This window comes from Betta splendens, chromosome 4 (assembly GCF_900634795.4).
Source record: "Betta splendens chromosome 4, fBetSpl5.4, whole genome shotgun sequence".
Taxonomy (NCBI): Eukaryota; Metazoa; Chordata; class Actinopteri; order Anabantiformes; family Osphronemidae; genus Betta; species Betta splendens.
Window position 1 is genome coordinate 26,462,588 of NC_040884.2, and position 20,764 is coordinate 26,483,351.

Genomic DNA, 20,764 nt, shown 5'->3' on the forward strand with positions numbered 1-20,764 from the left:
TCATGTTATCTAGAAGAGGAGTGGGCTGAAGTTTGAACTCTAGCAACTGTTTGTGTGTGACGCACAATCCGAAGTATCCTAAGCCTGTTTTCCTCATCTATAACAAAGCATTTTACAATGTCAGTTAAAATTGAATGTGGTAAGTACACCTAGCCTTTTGGGCCCTCAGGTAAGGTCCCAGCCCATTCAGGTGAGCAGTTCACGCTACGTCCTGGGCCTAAAAGGTTATTTTGATGAGTAGCAATAAAACAATTTACTATCTACAAGATACTTTGTACAGACTTATTTTTATTATACTTATGCCAAAGCTGAAACTCTTACAACTGCAAGGATTAGCTAGAAGAACACAGGTTAGGATCTAGTGTTTACCATGATGATGAGCTCCCACTATGACCTCTGACCTCTTTCTACGGCCACAATAAAAAGTCTGACCTTGAACTAGATGGGTGTACTGTCATCTTTTCAGTAATTTTTAGCATTTGCATGTTGTTGTATATGAATAACGAAATTAACAAAATCTACATTTAAAAAAACTGTGAAGAGTTCCGTGTCTACATGAAAGCGGGCAGAACAACGTCCGTCTATGTTTCACTGCCGAAAGCGGCTGGTGAAACATGGCTGTAGCGCTGCAATGACTTATTATGTGGTACAGGTGAAAGGGGAAATAAAGAAATAAATGGAATATAAAACCGAAACGCTTTCAAGCGTTTTTTGGTTTATAATATATTTTTAATTGCACATTTGTTAAAACTAGATGGGTGAGCGGTGTACTGTCGTCTTTTCTGCAATTTTTAGTAACGTTACAGTGAAATAATGTGTGGACTTTATTTAGTTTTTTTGTAAATAAGCAAAGCAGCAAAGCTGTCTTATTGTATTGTTTGTATGTTTTTCATTGCTTCCTTCGGTGAGACCGCAACAATGACACTCGTCCTTTCACGTTGTAAATCCAAGCACATAGCGGTTGAACATTGTAACAGTGGATGTCACTCATAGACTCATAGGAACATGAGTAGGAACCCTGCTCTGCCTTGCAGGCAGCAGCAGGGTCAGCGAGCCCACGCAACCCACCACCTAGAGTGCGTCGGTGATGGCTCTCTTTACGTAACAAAAGCGGCTCTTGGCAGGGTGCCAGCTGGAGCGTGGCGGACAAGTGATCACCCAGCCGTAGTTAGGGGTATATGTAAAGGTCTACGTCCTTTAGTAGTTCTAGTGTTAAATTGAGCCTCAATGACACATTAATACAGAGGTATTTGTTTCAGTGATACTGAATCCATAGAGGTTTGCATGTCTCATTCTAGGTAAATTTTAGGCGTAACAAACAGAAATGAAGCCTAACCGTATAAAGCGCTTTAAGAATGCGTTTCGAGCGGAGATTGCAGCGTTTATTTTGAAAGGATGCATGGAAGCGGAAGTTTATAGTTTGTGTTTGGCTCAAAAAAAAAACATTGCGTCTGTTTATTCGACTAGCTTGTATGAAGTTTTGTCACCTAACTTATAGTAAACCGGAGCCAACAAATGGCCGCACTGAGCAGCGTAGCGGGTCTGGACTGGCTGGACGGCAGCACTCTTATAATATTTCTGTGCGTTTTCCTGCTCATTTCCGCTGTTTGGGAAAACAGAGTGGCGCAGAACTTTCCTCCCGGACCGTGGACGCTGCCTCTGGTCGGCGACGTCTTTCGCGTCAGTCCCAGCAACTTTCACCTGGATCTCAAAGAGGTACAGTTCGAGTCCCAGTCCAAACTCACAGGAGCTTATTTAATGGAAAGAGGAGAGGGAAGTAGGCAGGGTCGATTGAGAAAAAAGCCTCTGACTGGACCGGACCTGTGCGTCAGCAACTGCAGGGTTAACTCCCATGTTGCGCATAGATCATTAAGAGGCGACTACAAATCCAATCCTGTAGTTCTTAAATGCAAAGAGTGACATTATTGAGCTTTGAGTCATTGGAAAAGAAACATTCTAGGACACGACTTGAGCTCAATTAGCAAACAATTACAAAGCTGAAAACACTAGGCATCACAGTGTAACACACATCAATCGGAATCAGGATAGATAAAAGCGCCTGAATCAGTTCTGAGTTATGGAACGATGGATCCACTGAAAAATGAAAGAATGGGTCAAAGAGGAGGAGGAGAAAATCAGTCTCAGATGAAGTTGGAGCCACTGTAGTTGTACTGTGGTTGACCGTGTCCTTGTCCATGGTGACTATGAGGAAGGCTGGACAACGAGTGCAGCCACATCTGAGTGGCTTTACCGTCGCCTCCATCATCATAACCTTCAGGGAGGAAACCGGTCGGTTACTTACAGCAGTGTTGCTCTGTGCAGTAACGTTAGAGTGCAGACACTGGAGCAGTCTCACTAAGCTGTTGGTCAGAATAATGTCAGCTTCCATCGTATCTGGTTTACATATAACCTGAGCTTTTCTAAGATCCTCCTGCTGTGAACTCAGCATGGTGGTGGAAGGTGTTTGACCGGGAACCTCATATCTGTGCTCACCTCCTTCAAGCCATGGAAGAAGCTGCCTAGACATATGTGCAGATGCATTCCAGGGACGGACGCGGCACCCTGCCTGGATAGGGCTAATTTATCCTGTGATCAAGACGAGTCTCTGGCCTGATGCAGACCAAAGGCAGCACAGCAATAAGAAAACAGTTGTAATTGTAATACCAATTTACTGATACTATATGACATACTAAACTCCTACATTCTTGGGTTTGTCGCTGAAGGTGGATAGCCACACATAAATTAAATGATTACGTATAGGAGTGAATAAAAATATTAAATCATTATCCCAGTCACATTTTCTGTCTTTTAAAACAAGTCACAACTAACTCCAAACATGTGTCTGTGTTTAGTTTGCAGAGAAACTTGGAGACATTTATAGCCTTCGACTGTTTGGTGAAAGGATTGTGATCGTTAACAGCTACAAGCTGGTGAGAGAAGCCCTGGTTGAAAATGGAGAAGACTACACTGATCGACCATACATGCCACTGTTTGAAAGGCTATTTGGAAGTAAAGGTAGGTTTGTGGGGGTGTGTTGCTTTTTGATAACTGTCCATGTTTACATGAACCTGTTTACTGTCAGTATCTTATGTTTATTACCCAGCATTTAATCAGTTCTGGTGAATTAATACCTACAGTAATAACATTTCTGTTCCCTAAGGGCTTGTGGGATCCAATGGTTCTCCATGGAGGCACCAGAGGAGGTTTGCTCTTCACACTCTGAGAAACTTTGGTTTGGGGAAAAAGAGCCTGGAGCTGTGCATCCAGCAGGAGTGTCACTATCTCACCGAGGCGTTTGCAGTTCACCAGGGTACGAAACATGTTGTGTTTTTCATTTGATCAATTAATGATTTTTAGGACATTTGCTTAAAACACTAGTTGTCTTATTGTATAGATGTTGTTTTTGGGTCTGTCCTAATTAGTAAAAAACACCTCAGTGCTTTAACTGTGCTTTTAAGAACATGCACATGTGACTCTGCCTTTTTCTGCTTTACACTATTCTCAACACACATTTTATACTTCTGTTTCGTAAAATATTGTTTCTGTGCTCTGCTCATTTACCAGGAAAACCTTTTAGTGCAGAGTCATTGATAAACAATGCTGTGTCCAATATCGTCTGCTGCCTGGTGTTTGGAGAACGATTTGAGTACAACGACAAACAGTACCAGTCTATACTTCAGGGCTTTGGTAATTCACTGCGATTTGGAGGAAGTTCCTGGGCACAGGTGAGCTCCTTTGTGAACAATATGCCGCTCACAATGGTGTTTTTTGCTGTGTTGCCCATTTCCATTGCCTTGGCATTCATTTAAGTCATATGGATGCAACACGATGACAAGAGTAGTGTCACCATTATGTTCAATTATGTTCAGGGAAGATTACAGAGCTACTTAGTTACCAGTTACTATTGTGGAAGACATGTTCTGACACAATGTAACCGTCTTCTCTCGTTCTAGCTTTGTAATCTATTGCCGCGGCTGATGGACTGGCTACCTGGACCCCATCAGAAGGTATTTCTGGTCATGAAGGGTATAAAAGGCTTTATACATGTGAAGATCAAAGAGCACAGTGAAAAGCTGGACCCCTCCTCACCAAGAGACTACATTGACGCCTACCTCATTGAAATGGCAGATGTGAGTGTTGTGATTTGAATTTTCCAATAAAAATATATTGAATGAGCAGCTTCTTGCTAATTTGCTAAGACAATTTTTCTGTCTCACAGAAGGGGGAAAAAGACTCTGTTTTTGATTTAGACAGTTTGTGTTCTTGCACCCTGGACCTATTTGTTGGTGGAACTGAAACTACTGCCACTACTTTAAAATGGGCCCTGTCATACATGCTCTACTACCCTCACATACAAGGTCTGCGTGTTTGTGTTTTAATGTTTGTGCTCACACGCATCTGCACCTTATTGTCTTGTTAGTTGTCACAGACTTGCATTATTGTCCTGTTTCCACTTTGAACAGAGCGAGTCCAGGCTGAGATAGATGCTGTGGTTGGTTCCTCCAGACAACCTTCTGTGTCTGACAGAGACAAGATGCCCTACACTAATGCTGTCATCCATGAGATCCAGAGACTGGGCGACATCTCTCCACTTGGCTTGGTCCGCAGGACAAGCAGGGACACAGTTCTTAACAAATTCACAATCCCAAAAGTATATGGCACATATTTGAAAAATAATTTCTGTGACTATTTTTACTGTGTTTTGTTACATTTTCTAATGTAGCACAATCCACTTCAACGCACTCCATCCTGTACTCAAATATTTAAACAAAGCTACAGTGATTTTCAATCCAGTCCCTGATCTCTCAATAGATAGACATCATTTATTCACCTGGTGGATTTCGATGCAGTTATGCAGATATAACCCAAAAGCAATTTTGATGATGAAAATTGGCTTCCAAAAGCCATACCGCATGTCCCAGAGGACATTATCACTCAATCACCCAATGCTGGATACTTTGGAGGCCTAGATCAGAAGCAGGGTAAAATGAAGCTCAGCGAACTGATGTGCTTAGTTCCAGGGAAGTAGGTGAGGGTCAAATTAATACCAAGGAGCGTGACTAGAATTGCATAGTGGGAAAAAGGGTTAAATAAAAGGGTTCTACTCTTCTTCTTTAGGGCACTGCTGTCTTAACAAACTTAAGCTCTGTTCTACACGATGAGTCAATGTGGGAAACTCCACACTCCTTCAACCCCCAACACTTTCTGGACCAGGATGGTAAATTTAGGAAGAGAGAGGCCTTCCTTCCTTTTTCAGCAGGTGAGTTACAACATAGAAAGTCACTGACTGTCTGTTCTAGTGTAGGCCTGTAAAATACTCCTGACCTTTTACCATAATAGTAGTTACATCTTAAAAGCATTTGATGTTTTCCAAAACTGCAGTAGAGTTTGATTATAACAACAATTACCATAACATTATGTTGGATATTTTTTGTTGTGTCCTCAGGTAAGCGTGTGTGTCTCGGGGAACAACTGGCCAGGATGGAGCTGTTCCTCTTCTTCACCTCCCTCCTTCAGAGGTTTTCCTTCTCACCAGCTCCTGGAGAGCAGCCCAGTCTGGAGTTTAAGCTGGGAGCGACTCGCTACCCAAAACCTTACCACCTCTGTGCTGTACCACGATGAACTGACCTAATGTGACCTGCAGTGAAGTAGCATGTTCTGTCTCTGTACTCCCCACTTCAGATAACATGCACATAGTAAAAAACAATAATAGTAACCTTTCTCAATGTGTGGCAACACAAATCCTAACAAATTTTAGCTTTTTAAAAATGTTTAAAACAACTGAAAACTCATGATTTGTTTGAAAAAAATAAAAGTCCTAAAATAGATTAGTGTCCAGTACAAAGGATAATAAAAGCTTTTAACAAAGTGAACTAAATATATTTGTCACTAATTAGTGGGAGAGCTGAACAGCTCTCACACTATTGAGATCTTCGCTCTTTATTATTATTATTTCGCCCCGTTTTTCGGCCGCTATCTACTTCTCAACGCTTTATCGTAGAATCATCGTTCAACGTTCTAAACGTGCGTCATCGTTAGACGATGCAGGCTATTACTTTTCACGTTTTCAGCTTTTCAACTTTTAACGTTATTCAACGTTTTCCGTCGTTTTTTTATAATGGTCGTCTATGGGAATCATCGTTCAACTTTCTGTCAACTTCCCTCTTTTCATCAGCGTCTATCATCGTCATACTTTGGCGTAGAAACTTCATTTCAACGTCAAAAGCGTCTATCATCTTTCAACGTTCTCCGTGTAAATTAGCGTCCTCGTATCTTTTCTAGTTTTCGACTTGTGAGCGTTTAAATATCGTGTGGTTTTTGTTAAATTTTCAGCTTTTCCATTAGTGTGTATTGCGTCTGTTAGAGTGCGTGATGTCACAGCTACAGTGAGAAAGTGCGCTTTTTTAAGACAGAACTTCTGTCTCTAACTTGTCACTACAGCCACAATTTTTACTCTATCAACGTAATTACTTCACTAAATCGTAGTCATACTTGTCTTCTTTCTAATGATGTGTCTGGATATACCCTCAGACCTATACTTTAGTCGCTATCGACCTCAAAGTGCAGAGAGATCCTGAAATTCTCCCATTGACTCTAATGATAATTTTTGGCAGACGTCTGAGGAGAAAAACAGAGGAGACATATTTTGAAATTGCCACTGTGGCTACAAGCTTTTGTCCTTAAACATAAAATTCACACCATTTGCTCATTGAAGCCTTGGGACTCGTAAAATGAAATAATTTTTGTGATAACTATCATGGTTTAGCTGAAACAAGCCTGTTTATACAGGGTGAAACTCTGCTTTCACAGAGCAGAGTGAGCCTGATTTTCCCGCCTTTTGTCTCATTGGCGACGGCGCAGCTGCAGATTTGACTGACAGGTCAAAACTGCTGATGCTCTGTGTACAGAGCAGTTCCATGCTTATTATTGATTACTCAACTACAATATTGGATTGTGTAGTAATTAAGCACACACTTCCTCTTAATCCTTTCAAAATAAAAGCACCAAGCCAAATAATTAGCTTTAATAGCAATATTTCTACTTTTAGATGGGTAATTATGACTATTTAAAGATAGATTAACAGTTTAGTAATTACCCACACATGCTTCCTCTACATCCTTTCAAAATAAAAGCACCAATGCCAATTATTAGCTTTAACTGCACTTTTTTTGCCTTTGAATGGGTAATTATGATTATTTAAAGACTAATTGACAGTTACGCTATTACCCCCACACATTTCCTCTAAATCCTTTCAAAATAAAAGCACCAATTACAATTTATTACCTTTAATGCCAAGATTGATTAGAAGGTTTGTGGTTCCGAATACTAACCACTCGTTAATGAGACTACTTTAGAGTTCAGTAAATAGCCACTCAAACTTATTAGGGTGCTTTTATTCTGAAAGGGCTAAATCAAAATCTTTTGCTTTAATAGGGCTATTCTTGCTATTGAATGATAAATTATGACTATCTAATGACTATTTTATAGTTTAGTAATCGCTCACACACAACCTCTAAATCCTTTCAAAATAAAAGCACCTATGTAATTTATTACCTTAAATGGCAAGATTTTCGTTTCTGACTGGTAAATTTCTACTAGTTATTAAACTATTACACAGTTAGGTAATTATTTACAAATACTTTCTTCAAATCAAAAAGATAGTCAGCTTATTTATGATTGTCAACAATGCACTCTGGTCAACATCTTTTTACCTTGGTCAACTTTTGAATCATTGTCATCTCTTTAATATTGTCATAGTATGACCTTGGTCATCTTTTTAATCATCATCTTTTTAATCGCCATATTTTGTCATCGTTTTAATCTTTGTCATCGTTTTCTCGTTTTCATCGTTTTGCCGTAGTCAACTTTTGGACGTAGTCAACTTTTTGACGTCAGCAGCTTAATCAGCGTTTGGCACCATTGCGGCAGCAGATCAGCTCTCCCACGTAATTTCTCGAGAAATTACTTTTTCTAGTTCAACTGATATTAGAAGGAAGCTTGTGTGCACAGGTGAGCTGTAATATTGCACTATGTACACTAGTATCCTGTACTTGACAATAATATTGTTTTGTATTATTACTATAACACTGCCTTAAGAACACAAGGCCACTAGGTAGGAATATTTATTTTTTAATATTAAACTCATCAAATCAAAGATGGCAACTCAGTGAAGTGAAGACAGTGTGTGTTAGTGAGTTAGTGGTGCATCATCAGAGCTCTAAGGACAGAAGGTGTCACTGTAGAGCAGGCTGCAATTCCCTCACTCAGTTACAGAGTACGAATTGCACTTTGTAAGAACTGTTCAACCTGGCTGTCTACTAACTAATCATTGCGCTGATAATCTTATAGTATGTATCTGGGAAGGAGTGAGGAGTGGGTAAGTGTTGAGCTTTTTACTGGAGCTACTGTACTGATGCTGCTGCAGGGCCAGGGTCAGTTTACAGTAACTTGGAGCCGCAGTGTCATCATCCCAGCTCAGCAAAACACCAGTTACTCATACAGGCCAATGTCTCTCCAGATCTGACTCTAGCTCTGTCTTTGACCCACAAGTTATCCAAACTCCCACATTAGTTATGTTTACTTCACGAGAGATACGGTGGATCTTTCCCTTATGATTTACTGTAAACCACTCTGCTCTGTAGATTTACAACATCATGCCCCAGCTGATGGACAGACTTCCTGGACCTCACCAGAAGATATTTGATTTGTCAAAGAGAATACAGGACTTTATACTAATAAAGATCAAAGAGCACAAAGAAACCCTGGACCCCTCCTCACCCAGAGACTACATCGACTCCTTCCTCATAGAAATGGGAGAGGTGAGTGCCGTAATGAGTCTACATTATTTTTGCACTTTTTCAAACAGCATCTGATTATATTTTTGTTTCTGTCACACAGAAGGAGGATGAAGAGTCTGGTTTTGATTTTAACAATTTGGTTATCTGTGTTCTGGACCTGTTTTCTGCTGGAACTGAAACTACTACCACTACTTTACACTGGGGACTGTTGTACATGATCAACTACCCTCACATACAAGGTGGGTGAGTGGCTGAGTGAAAGAGAGAGAGTCACATCTGCATCTTCTGTAAACATCTTGACGCGTAAAATGTCAGGGGTCCCACCAAGGTCAGTCCTGTGATGAAAGGTATGTGTGATGTTGCACAATTTTCCTCTCATTCACAGTTCCTCACAGATTCACTGTTTCCTGTTTCCACTGTGAACAGAGCGAGTCCAGGCTGAGATAGATGCTGTGGTTGGTTCCTCCAGACAACCTTCTGTGTCTGACAGAGACAACATGCCCTACACTAATGCTGTCATCCATGAGATCCAGAGATTTGGTGACATCACCCCTCTCAATTTGTTCCGCGTGGCAAACAAGGACACGATCATCGACAAGTACACAATCCCAAAGGTACAGTCTGTGATAAGCTTCAAGCAAAGATTTGGTTTTTACTTGTTATATATTTAGACTGTATGTTGAATTGTGGTGTGATTCTGGGACAAATTCTAAAATATAAATTAGTTAAATTAAAATTTGTGTCCATGTTTTGTCAGGGCACCACAATCGCACCCACACTGAACTCTGTCCTGTATGACAAGTCAATGTGGGAAACTCCACACTCCTTCAACCCTCAACACTTTCTAGACCAGGATGGAAAATTCAGGAAGAGAGAGGCCTTCCTTCCTTTTTCAGCAGGTGAGTCACTAGTGATAATTTTTTCCTCTCTGGTCCATCCGAAAATATTCTATTCAAACATTCTTGCGTTGTGTGTCCTCAGGTAAGCGTGTGTGTCCGGGGGAACAACTGGCCAGGATGGAGCTGTTCCTCTTCTTCACCTCCCTCCTTCAGAGGTTTTCCTTCTCACCAGCTCCTGGAGAGCAGCCCAGACCAAGTTCAAGCTGGGAGCGACTCGCTACCCAAAACCTTACCATCTCTGTGCTGTAACACGATGAATCGTCAGAAAATGAACCATCTTGTGTTACAACAGAACAATAAAAAAAAAACTTTTAATCCCCTTCAATTATGATTTGATACTTTGTTTTATGATGATAGATTTCTGAGTTGCAATATAAAAAAATCAATGACAATTTTATGATACTTCTTAAAATTGCACTGGTAATATGTCACCTATACTTTGATAACATACTGTGAACATCTCACCAACTTTCCCTTCTTTTTTAAGCCAATCAAAACAAAAGAAAAACAGTAAAGTTTATAAAGTCTTCTACATTCATGAGACACTTTGTTTTTCAAAGCCTTTGACCGATTTACACACTGTGTAATGGGGCAGCTCACGTTATCTATGGGAGGAGTGGGCTGAAGTTTGAACTCTAGCAGCTGTTTGTGTGTGACGCACAATCCGAAGTATCCTAAGCCTGTTTTAAAGCTAGTCCTCATTTATAACAAAGCATTTTACAATGTCAGTTAAAATTGAATGTGGTAAGTACACCTAGCCTTTTGGGCCCTCAGGTAAGGTCCCAGCCCATTCAGGTGAGCAGTTCACACTACGTCCTGGGCCTAAAAGGTTATTTTGATGAGTAGCAATAAAACAATTTACTATCTACAAGATACTTTGTACAGACTTCTTTTTATTATACTTATGCTAAAGCTAAAGCCATTACAACTGCAAGGAGTAGCTTGAAGAACACAGGTTAGGATCTAGTGTTTACCATGATGATGAGCTCCCACTATGACCTCTGACCTCTTTCTACGGCCACAATAAAAAGTCTGACCTTGAGCTTAAATTGAGCCTCAATGACACATTAATACAGAGGTATTTGTTTCAGTGATACTGAATCCATAGAGGTTTGCATGTCTCATTCTAGGTAAATTTTAGGCGTAACAAACAAATGAAGCCTAACCGTATAAAGCGCTTTAAGGATGCGTTTCGAGCGGAGATTGCAGCGTTTATTTTGAAAGGATGCATGGAAGCGGAAGTTTATAGTTTGTGTTTGGCTCAATAAAAACATTGCGTCTGTTTATTCGACTAGCTTGTATGAAGTTTTGTCACCTAACTTATAGTAAACCGGAGCCAACAAATGGCCGCACTGAGCAGCGTAGCGGGTCTGGACTGGCTGGACGGCAGCACTCTTATAATATTTCTGTGCGTTTTCCTGCTCATTTCCGCTGTTTGGGAAAACAGAGTGGCGCAGAACTTTCCTCCCGGACCGTGGACGCTGCCTCTGGTCGGCGACGTCTTTCGCGTCAGTCCCAGCAACTTTCACCTGGATCTCAAAGAGGTACAGTTCGAGTCCCAGTCCAAACTCACAGGAGCTTATTTAATGGAAAGAGGAGAGGGAAGTAGGCAGGGTCGATTGAGAAAAAAGCCTCTGACTGGACCGGACCTGTGCGTCAGCAACTGCAGGGTTAACTCCCATGTTGCGCATAGATCATTAAGAGGCGACTACAAATCCAATCCTGTAGTTCTTAAATGCAAAGAGTGACATTATTGAGCTTTGAGTCATTGGAAAAGAAACAATCTAGGACACGACTTGAGCTCAATTAGCAAACAATTACAAAGCTGAAAACACTAGGCATCACAGTGTAACACACATCAATCGGAATCAGGATAGATAAAAGCGCCTGAATCAGTTCTGAGTTATGGAACGATGGATCCACTGAAAAATGAAAGAATGGGTCAAAGAGGAGGAGGAGAAAATCAGTCTCAGATGAAGTTGGAGCCACTGTAGTTGTACTGTAGTTGACAGTGTCCTTGTCCATGATGACTATGAGGAAGGCTGGACAACGAGTGCAGCCACATCTGAGTGGCTTCACCGTCGCCTCCATCATCATAACCTTCAGGGAGGAAACCGGTCGGTTACTTACAGCAGTGTTGCTCTGTGCAGTAACGTTAGAGTGCAGACACTGGAGCAGTCTCACTAAGCTGTTGGTCAGAATAATGTCAGCTTCCATCGTATCTGGTTTACATATAACCTGAGCTTTTCTAAGATCCTCCTGCTGTGAACTCAGCATGGTGGTGGAAGGTGTTTGACCGGGAACCTCATATCTGTGCTCACCTCCTTCAAGCCATGGAAGAAGCTGCCTAGACATATGTGCAGATGCATTCCAGGGACGGACGCGGCACCCTGCCTGGATAGGGCTAATTTATCCTGTGATCAAGACGAGTCTCTGGCCTGACGCAGACCAAAGGCAGCACAGCAATAAGAAAACAGTTGTAATTGTAATACCAATTTACTGATACTATATGACATACTAAACTCCTACATTCTTGGGTTTGTCGCTGAAGGTGGATAGCCACACATAAATTAAATGATTACGTATAGGAGTGAATAAAATATTAAATCATTATCCCAGTCACATTTTCTGTCTTTTAAAAACAAGTCACAACTAACTCCAAACATGGTCTGTGTTTAGTTTGCAGAGAAACTTGGAGACATTTATAGCCTTCGACTGTTTGGTGAAAGGATTGTGATCGTTAACAGCTACAAGCTGGTGAGAGAAGCCCTGGTTGAAAATGGAGAAGACTACACTGATCGACCATACATGCCACTGTTTGAAAGGCTATTTGGAAGTAAAGGTAGGTTTGTGGGTGTGTGTTGCTTTTTGATAACTGTCCATGTTTACATGAACCTGTTTACTGTCAGTATCTTATGTTTATTACCCAGCATTTAATCAGTTCTGGTGAATTAATACCTACAGTAATAACATTTCTGTTCCCTAAGGGCTTGTGGGATCCAATGGTTCTCCATGGAGGCACCAGAGGAGGTTTGCTCTTCACACTCTGAGAAACTTTGGTTTGGGGAAAAAGAGCCTGGAGCTGTGCATCCAGCAGGAGTGTCACTATCTCACCGAGGCGTTTGCAGTTCACCAGGGTACAAAACATGTTGTGTTTTTCATGTTGTTTTTGGGTCTGTCCTAATTAGTAAAAAACACCTCAGTGCTTTAACTGTGCTTTTAAGAACATGCACATGTGACTCTGCCTTTTTCTGCTTTACACTATTCTCAACACACATTTTATACTTCTGTTTCGTAAAATATTGTTTCTGTGCTCTGCTCATTTACCAGGAAAACCTTTTAGTGCAGAGTCATTGATAAACAATGCTGTGTCCAATATCGTCTGCTGCCTGGTGTTTGGAGAACGATTTGAGTACAACGACAAACAGTACCAGTCTATACTTCAGGGCTTTGGTAATTCACTGCGATTTGGAGGAAGTTCCTGGGCACAAGTGAGCTCCTTTGTGAACAATATGCCGCTCACAATGGTGTTTTTTGCTGTGTTGCCCATTTCCATCGCCTTGGCATTCATTTAAGTCATACGGATGCAACACGATGACAAGAGTAGTGTCACCATTATGTTCAATTATGTTCAGGGAAGATTACAGAGCTACTTAGTTACCAGTTACTATTGTGGAAGACATGTTCTGACACAATGTAATCGTCTTCTCTCGTTCTAGCTTTGTAATCTATTGCCGCGGCTGATGGACTGGCTACCTGGACCCCATCAGAAGGTATTTCTAATCATGCAGGGTATAAAAGGCTTTATACATGTGAAGATCAAAGAGCACAGTGAAAAGCTGGACACCTCCTCACCAAGAGACTACATTGACGCCTACCTCATTGAAATGGCAGATGTGAGTGTTGTGATTTGAGTTTTCCAATAAAAATATATTGAATGAGCAGCTTCTTGCTAATTTGCTAAGACAATTTTTCTGTCTCACAGAAGGGGGAAAAAGACTCTGTTTTTGATTTAGACAGTTTGTGTTCTTGCACCCTGGACCTATTTGTTGCTGGAACTGAAACTACTACCACTACTTTAAAATGGGCCCTGTCATACATGCTCTACTACCCTCACATACAAGGTCTGTGTGTTTGTGTTTTAATGTTTGTGCTCACACGCATCTGCTCCTTATTGCCTTGTTAGTTGTCACAGACTTGCATTATTGTCCTGTTTCCACTTTGAACAGAGCGAGTCCAGGCTGAGATAGATGCTGTGGTTGGTTCCTCCAGACAACCTTCTGTGTCTGACAGAGACAACATGCCCTACACTAATGCTGTCATCCATGAGATCCAGAGACTGGGCGACATCTTTCCACTTGGCTTGGTCCGCAGGACAAGCAGGGACACAGTTCTTAACAAATTCGCAATCCCAAAAGTATATGGCACATATTTGAAAAATAATTTCTGTGATTATTTTTACTGTGTTTTGTTACATTTTCTAATGTAGCACAATCCACTTCAACGCAATCCATCCTGTACTCAGATATTTAAACAAAGCTACAGTGATTTTCAATCCAGTCCCTGATCTCTCAATAGATAGACATCATTTATTTGCCTGGTGGATTTCGATACAGTTGTGCAGATATAACCCAAAAGCAACTTTGATGATGAAAATTGGCTTCCAAAAGCCGCAAAAACCTCATGTCCCAGAGGACATTATCACTCAATCACTCAATGCTGGATACATTGGAGGCCTAGCTACACAGAAGCAGGGTAAAATGAAGCTCAGCGAACTGATGTGCTTAGTTCCAGGGAAGTAGGTGAGGGTCAAATTAAGACCAAGGAGCGTGACTAGAATTGCATAGTGGGAAAAAGGGTTAAATAAAAGGGTTCTACTCTTCTTCTTTAGGGCACTGCTGTCTTAACAAACTTAAGCTCTGTCCTTCACGATGAGTCAATGTGGGAAACTCCACACTCCTTCAACCCCCAACACTTTCTGGACCAGGATGGTAAATTTAGGAAGAGAGAGGCCTTCCTTCCTTTTTCAGCAGGTGAGTTACAACATAGAAAGTCACTGACTGTCTGTTCTAGTGTAGGCCTGTAAAATACTCCTGACCTTTTACCATAATAGTAGTTACATCTTAAAAGCATTTGATGTTTTCCAAAACTGCAGTAGAGTTTGATTATAACAACAATTACCATAACATTATGTTGGATATTTTTTGTTGTGTCCTCAGGTAAGCGTGTGTGTCTCGGGGAACAACTGGCCAGGATGGAGCTGTTCCTCTTCTTCACCTCCCTCCTTCAGAGGTTTTCCTTCTCACCAGCTCCTGGAGAGCAGCCCAGTCTGGAGTTTAAGCTGGGAGCGACTCGCTACCCAAAACCTTACCACCTCTGTGCTGTACCACGATGAACTGACCTAATGTGACCTGCAGTGAAGTAGCATGTTCTGTCTCTGTACTCCCCACTTCAGATAACATGCACATAGTAAAAAACATTAATAGTAACCTTTCTCAATGTGTGGCAACACAAATCCTAACAAATTTTAGCTTTTTAAAAATGTTTAAAACAACTGAAAACTCATGATTTGTTTGAAAAAAATAAAAGTCCTAAAATAGATTAGTGTCCAGTACAAAGGATAATAAAAGCTTTTAACAAAGTGAACTAAATATATTTGTCACTAATTAGTCAATGATGATGTCAAAATGGAAATGAGCAAGTTATGTATAGTGGAAGTATTTTCTGTTGTTGTGTGATTTGTCATAGATGTGATTTGAATAAAGGTGTTTTATGGGTTGAAAGTACATCTGATTAGCCGCTATCAACATTTCACCCAGTTTGACCATCTTAATCACTCAGTATCTGGCAAACAACTTGATTTCATGGTTTTATTACCATTCAGTCTCAAAACATGTTTTCCTCAGGCTTGTGGATAATACAAAATCTAAATGAGACTTTACAGTCTACAAAGAAACAAATGGTGATGGATAGTGTTTAAACCCTTGATTTAAAACATTTCTAAACCCCACATTTGTTAACACTATATAGAACAAAATACAGTACAATTTTGAAGTGTAATTTGATGAGAAGTATGTTACAAAAAGGCTCTAACAGCTTAAATATAGCCAGAGCTGTGGCAGTGTCCTCTGATTAAATTAAATATCCTAAAAGTAAGTTATGTTGTGACTTCTCAGGTAAATAAGAAAGCTTGGACCATGCTTTGTGGAATGGACCTTTATTGTGAAGGTCAGACAAAAGCGGAAGACAACTATGACGTCAGGTTATATTGTATGTTACATTTATGTACACTAACCTGTCATGTCGTGACTTTATTATAGTTTTGTTATCGCGAGACTGACAGTACTATAAGCAGCGAAAGAATGGACACACTCGACAGTGTTTTTGGTTTAGACTGGATCGATGGCACCAGTGTTTTCATATTTCTGTGTGTTTTTCTGCTGTTCGCCGATGTTTGGAGGAACAGAGTTCCGAAGAACTTCCCACCTGGTCCGTGGGCTCTGCCTGTGATCGGAGACCTTCACCGAATAGACCCCGCCAGGATTCACCTGCAGTTCACTGAGGTACCGTGTGTCTGCAAGTGGCTCATGAAACGTGCTAACAGACAAGCTAACTGCACCAGCAGTGGTAAAGTGGCTGCATCCCCTTTAATAACTATGAAACGATAACGATGACGATGAAAGAGTTGGTGAATGAGTCATGGCTGAACCATGTGAAACCAGCAGTCTGATAACTGTGGACGGAAAATAAAAGGGGGAAAAAATCCCAGATCGTTTATTATTATCATCGGTTTTATGATTTATCATTTATTATTATTATTTGTCTCATTTATCTAATGTCATTACGATCCGTTTTCCAAACAACTGGACCACTACTGTACCTAATCATTAGTTCATCTTGGTTTAGCATCCTTGTAAGTAAACAACTTATACAGTTGTACTAATAATTGTAATAACAAACTTATAGGTCAGAAATAAGTTAAATTTACATTATATTTTGTGTTGTCTGTGTCACAATCTTAATGTGCCAGCTTTTAATATCACCACTGGAGCAGAATAACCAACAATGATAATAATAACTTTATATGCTGTATTTGAGTTCAGCATTTCCAGTCTGCTGTCTGCGCTCAGTTTGCAGAGAAATACGGAAATGTGTTCACCCTGCGACTCTTTGGTGGAAGGATTGTCGTCACTAACGGCTACAAGCTGGTGAGAGAAGCTCTGGTTGAAAAAGGAGAGGACTTTGTTGATCGTCCGATCATACCACTGTTTGAAAAAATATTTCAGAGTAAAGGTACTGTAGTGTATGTGTGTGTAGTACATGTGTAGCTAGGCCGACATACACACACATTTTTTTTTTACTGTACGATCGCTTTTGTTTTCACAGGCCTTGTAGCATCAAATGGACACCTGTGGCAGCACCAGAGGAGGTTTGCTCTTCACACTCTCAGGAACTTTGGTTTGGGTAAGAAGAGTCTGGAGCTGTGCATCCAGCAGGAGTGTCACTATCTCACTGAGGCTCTAGCACTTCACCAAGGTAATGTACCAAACAAACAGACTTCTTTTAATCAGCTCCTGCTTAACTTGTTAGAGGACAGTGCACACAGATCAGGGCTGATCTACACATGATCCTGCAAAAGCAACTGTAGGGGAGTAAAAGTACAAGATTTCCCTCGTATTGCAGTCGAGTACATGGACTGTGACACTGAGTATGTCCTTTTACCACAACTGGATGGGTGACTTTTTTTCCACCATCATACCAACAAAGTACTAAACTAAATCATCTTCTTCTCATGTGGCTTGTAACATATTCTGTGTTGTCACTACTTCTTTCCTCTCATTTCATCTTTGTCCTACTTCTACAGGAAAACCTTTCGACGCCCACCCACTTTTAAACAAAGCTGTATCTAACATCATCTGCTGCCTGGTGTTTGGGGAGCGCTTTGAGTACAGTGACAAGCAGTACCAGCATATACTACAGACGTTCAGTGAACAACTGATATTAGAAGGAAGCTTGTGTGCACAGGTGAGCTGTAATATTGCACTATGTACACTAGTATCCTGTACTTGACAATAATATTGTTTTGTATTATTACTATAACACTGCCTTAAGAACACAAGGCCACTAGGTAGGAATATTTATTTTTTAATATTAAACTCATCAAATCAAAGATGGCAACTCAGTGAAGTGAAGACAGTGTGTGTTAGTGAGTTAGTGGTGCATCATCAGAGCTCTAAGGACAGAAGGTGTCACTGTAGAGCAGGCTGCAATTCCCTCACTCAGTTACAGAGTACGAATTGCACTTTGTAAGAACTGTTCAACCTGGCTGTCTACTAACTAATCATTGCGCTGATAATCTTATAGTATGTATCTGGGAAGGAGTGAGGAGTGGGTAAGTGTTGAGCTTTTTACTGGAGCTACTGTACTGATGCTGCTGCAGGGCCAGGGTCAGTTTACAGTAACTTGGAGCCGCAGTGTCATCATCCCAGCTCAGCAAAACACCAGTTACTCATACAGGCCAATGTCTCTCCAGATCTGACTCTAGCTCTGTCTTTGACCCACAAGTTATCCAAACTCCCACATTAGTTATGTTTACTTCACGAGAGATACGGTGGATCTTTCCCTTATGATTTACTGTAAACCACTCTGCTCTGTAGATTTACAACATCATGCCCCAGCTGATGGACAGACTTCCTGGACCTCACCAGAAGATATTTGATTTGTCAAAGAGAATACAGGACTTTATACTAATAAAGATCAAAGAGCACAAAGAAACCCTGGACCCCTCCTCACCCAGAGACTACATCGACTCCTTCCTCATAGAAATGGGAGAGGTGAGTGCCGTAATGAGTCTACATTATTTTTGCACTTTTTCAAACAGCATCTGATTATATTTTTGTTTCTGTCACACAGAAGGAGGATGAAGAGTCTGGTTTTGATTTAAACAATTTGGTTATCTGTGTTCTGGACCTGTTTTCTGCTGGAACTGAAACTACTACCACTACTTTACACTGGGGACTGTTGTACATGATCAACTACCCTCACATACAAGGTGGGTGAGTGGCTGAGTGAAAGAGAGAGAGTCACATCTGCATCTTCTGTAAACATCTTGACGCGTAAAATGTCAGGGGTCCCACCAAGGTCAGTCCTGTGATGAAAGGTATGTGTGATGTTGCACAATTTTCCTCTCATTCACAGTTCCTCACAGATTCACTGTTTCCTGTTTCCACTGTGAACAGAGCGAGTCCAGGCTGAGATAGATGCTGTGGTTGGTTCCTCCAGACAACCTTCTGTGTCTGACAGAGACAACATGCCCTACACTAATGCTGTCATCCATGAGATCCAGAGATTTGGTGACATCACCCCTCTCAATTTGTTCCGCGTGGCAAACAAGGACACGATCATCGACAAGTACACAATCCCAAAGGTACAGTCTGTGATAAGCTTCAAGCAAAGATTTGGTTTTTACTTGTTATATATTTAGACTGTATGTTGAATTGTGGTGTGATTCTGGGACAAATTCTAAAATATAAATTAGTTAAATTAAAATTTGTGTCCATGTTTTGTCAGGGCACCACAATCGCACCCACACTGAACTCTGTCCTGTATGACAAGTCAATGTGGGAAACTCCACACTCCTTCAACCCTCAACACTTTCTAGACCAGGATGGAAAATTCAGGAAGAGAGAGGCCTTCCTTCCTTTTTCAGCAGGTGAGTCACTAGTGATAATTTTTTCCTCTCTTGTCCATCCGAAAATATTCTATTCAAACATTCTTGCGTTGTGTGTCCTCAGGTAAGCGTGTGTGTCCGGGGGAACAACTGGCCAGGATGGAGCTGTTCCTCTTCTTCACCTCCCTCCTTCAGAGGTTTTCCTTCTCACCAGCTCCTGGAGAGCAGCCCAGACTGGACTTCATCCTTGGAGCAACTCGCTGCCCCAAACCGTACCGCCTCTGTGCTGTAACACAATAATCTCCAGGAGTCCTGAACACAGGGCCAATCATAACTTTAATGCACTACTTATAGAGTTTATTACCTGTATTTACAGTACCAAAAATATATGGTTAATATATTTTTCGTACATTGCAATGAATTGGCACAAATCAGCACATTTTATCACTCCTAAAACATCTATAAATTAAACCTAAATTTGCTGAATGTGCTGTAACTTCATTTGTATATAAATAAACATGCTTGTTCAGGCTTGTGTTTTTGTTCTCCTTGTTGTTTCAGCCTGAAGTTTGACAGGTGAGAAAAATACATATGGACAATACAGTGTAAACAATATCAGTGATGTTTGAAATATTCCTCTTAAAGCAAACATAATATTTTATGTTCATCACAATCAATATATCCAAGAACACACTGACAATGACAAAAAGTCTCCATGTGTCTCAGAAGTGGCCCATATATATGTAAAACAATGAAACTACTTGTTTTTTTTATCAAACTGAACCAAAATGATGTAGCAACAGAAATAAAAAACCTCAATTCTGAGGCTTCTTTAATCTTCTGATAGATATGAAGCCTTTCTCACATTTGGGTTTTCCCTGAAGTTATACATGGAAATTTGTAGCAAAAAGGAAATCGTTAGAACTACAATAGCTTGAGAAAGTATCGCTCTGCTCTAATCCTTCTTCAAACACATTCAACTCTGCTCTGAGGGATTATGAAGGAGACCAGAAGCCTGATGAATGTCTGGGCCAACGGGTTGATGTCAAGCTAAAGTAAAGGTGTAAGTCATCTTAAAAGCTGAATGTTAAAAATGTTTGTAATTGTTAAAAGAGTTGCTGGTTCATATGTTTCAGAGTGTGACTCTGCTAATGTCTAGCATGTTGAGCATCATGTCACATGTACTTAAAAGTGCATGGATGGAGGCGGTTCACATGTAACCACTGAACAAAGACTGAGAAAGATTGTAGATCCTTTGTTGCAATTCTTAAGATCACACCCACACACGAGCTGCTTAGAGCCGGAGCATCTGTGTCAGAGTTACATGTGGCAGCAATAATTAAACCGCTGCCTCATTGAATTCAGACCGTGATCCTGAGTAGGTTTTTAAATTTTGA

At 40.7% G+C, this 20,764-nt stretch overlaps 3 protein-coding genes across 4 annotated transcripts; all 3 read left to right on the top strand.

The window, feature by feature from the left end:
* The first annotated feature begins 1,411 nt into the window (after window positions 1–1,411).
* On the top strand, window positions 1,412–10,022 carry LOC114852938 (cytochrome P450 2J5-like). Its single transcript, XM_055507657.1, has 15 exons — window positions 1,412–1,716; window positions 2,853–3,015; window positions 3,161–3,310; window positions 3,565–3,725; window positions 3,954–4,130; window positions 4,220–4,358; window positions 4,464–4,651; window positions 5,119–5,260; window positions 5,447–5,620; window positions 7,976–8,010; window positions 8,643–8,819; window positions 8,899–9,037; window positions 9,225–9,412; window positions 9,556–9,697; window positions 9,780–10,022. Exons 1-15 carry the CDS (start codon window positions 1,516–1,518, stop codon window positions 9,944–9,946), a joined length of 2,343 nt encoding a protein of 780 aa, XP_055363632.1. The 5' UTR covers window positions 1,412–1,515; the 3' UTR covers window positions 9,947–10,022.
* Window positions 10,023–10,935: 913 nt separating this feature from the next.
* LOC114853162 (cytochrome P450 2J5-like) lies at window positions 10,936–15,483 on the top strand. 2 transcript variants are annotated; one of them, XM_029146201.3, is made up of 9 exons: window positions 10,939–11,241; window positions 12,377–12,539; window positions 12,685–12,834; window positions 13,028–13,188; window positions 13,417–13,593; window positions 13,683–13,821; window positions 13,927–14,114; window positions 14,589–14,730; window positions 14,917–15,483. In XM_029146201.3, exons 1-9 carry the CDS (start codon window positions 11,041–11,043, stop codon window positions 15,090–15,092), a joined length of 1,497 nt encoding a protein of 498 aa, XP_029002034.1. In that variant the 5' UTR covers window positions 10,939–11,040; the 3' UTR covers window positions 15,093–15,483. The 2 variants fall into 2 exon arrangements, 1 of the variants encoding a protein (XP_029002034.1); XR_008694561.1 differs by lacking the exon at window positions 14,917–15,483 and having other exon boundaries at window positions 10,936–11,241; window positions 13,927–14,499; window positions 14,589–14,725.
* Window positions 15,484–15,946: 463 nt separating this feature from the next.
* LOC114853161 (cytochrome P450 2J1-like) lies at window positions 15,947–19,902 on the top strand. Its single transcript, XM_029146200.3, has 9 exons — window positions 15,947–16,260; window positions 16,828–16,990; window positions 17,084–17,233; window positions 17,562–17,722; window positions 18,355–18,531; window positions 18,611–18,749; window positions 18,937–19,124; window positions 19,268–19,409; window positions 19,492–19,902. Exons 1-9 carry the CDS (start codon window positions 16,060–16,062, stop codon window positions 19,665–19,667), a joined length of 1,497 nt encoding a protein of 498 aa, XP_029002033.1. The 5' UTR covers window positions 15,947–16,059; the 3' UTR covers window positions 19,668–19,902.
* Window positions 19,903–20,764: the final 862 nt, after the last annotated feature.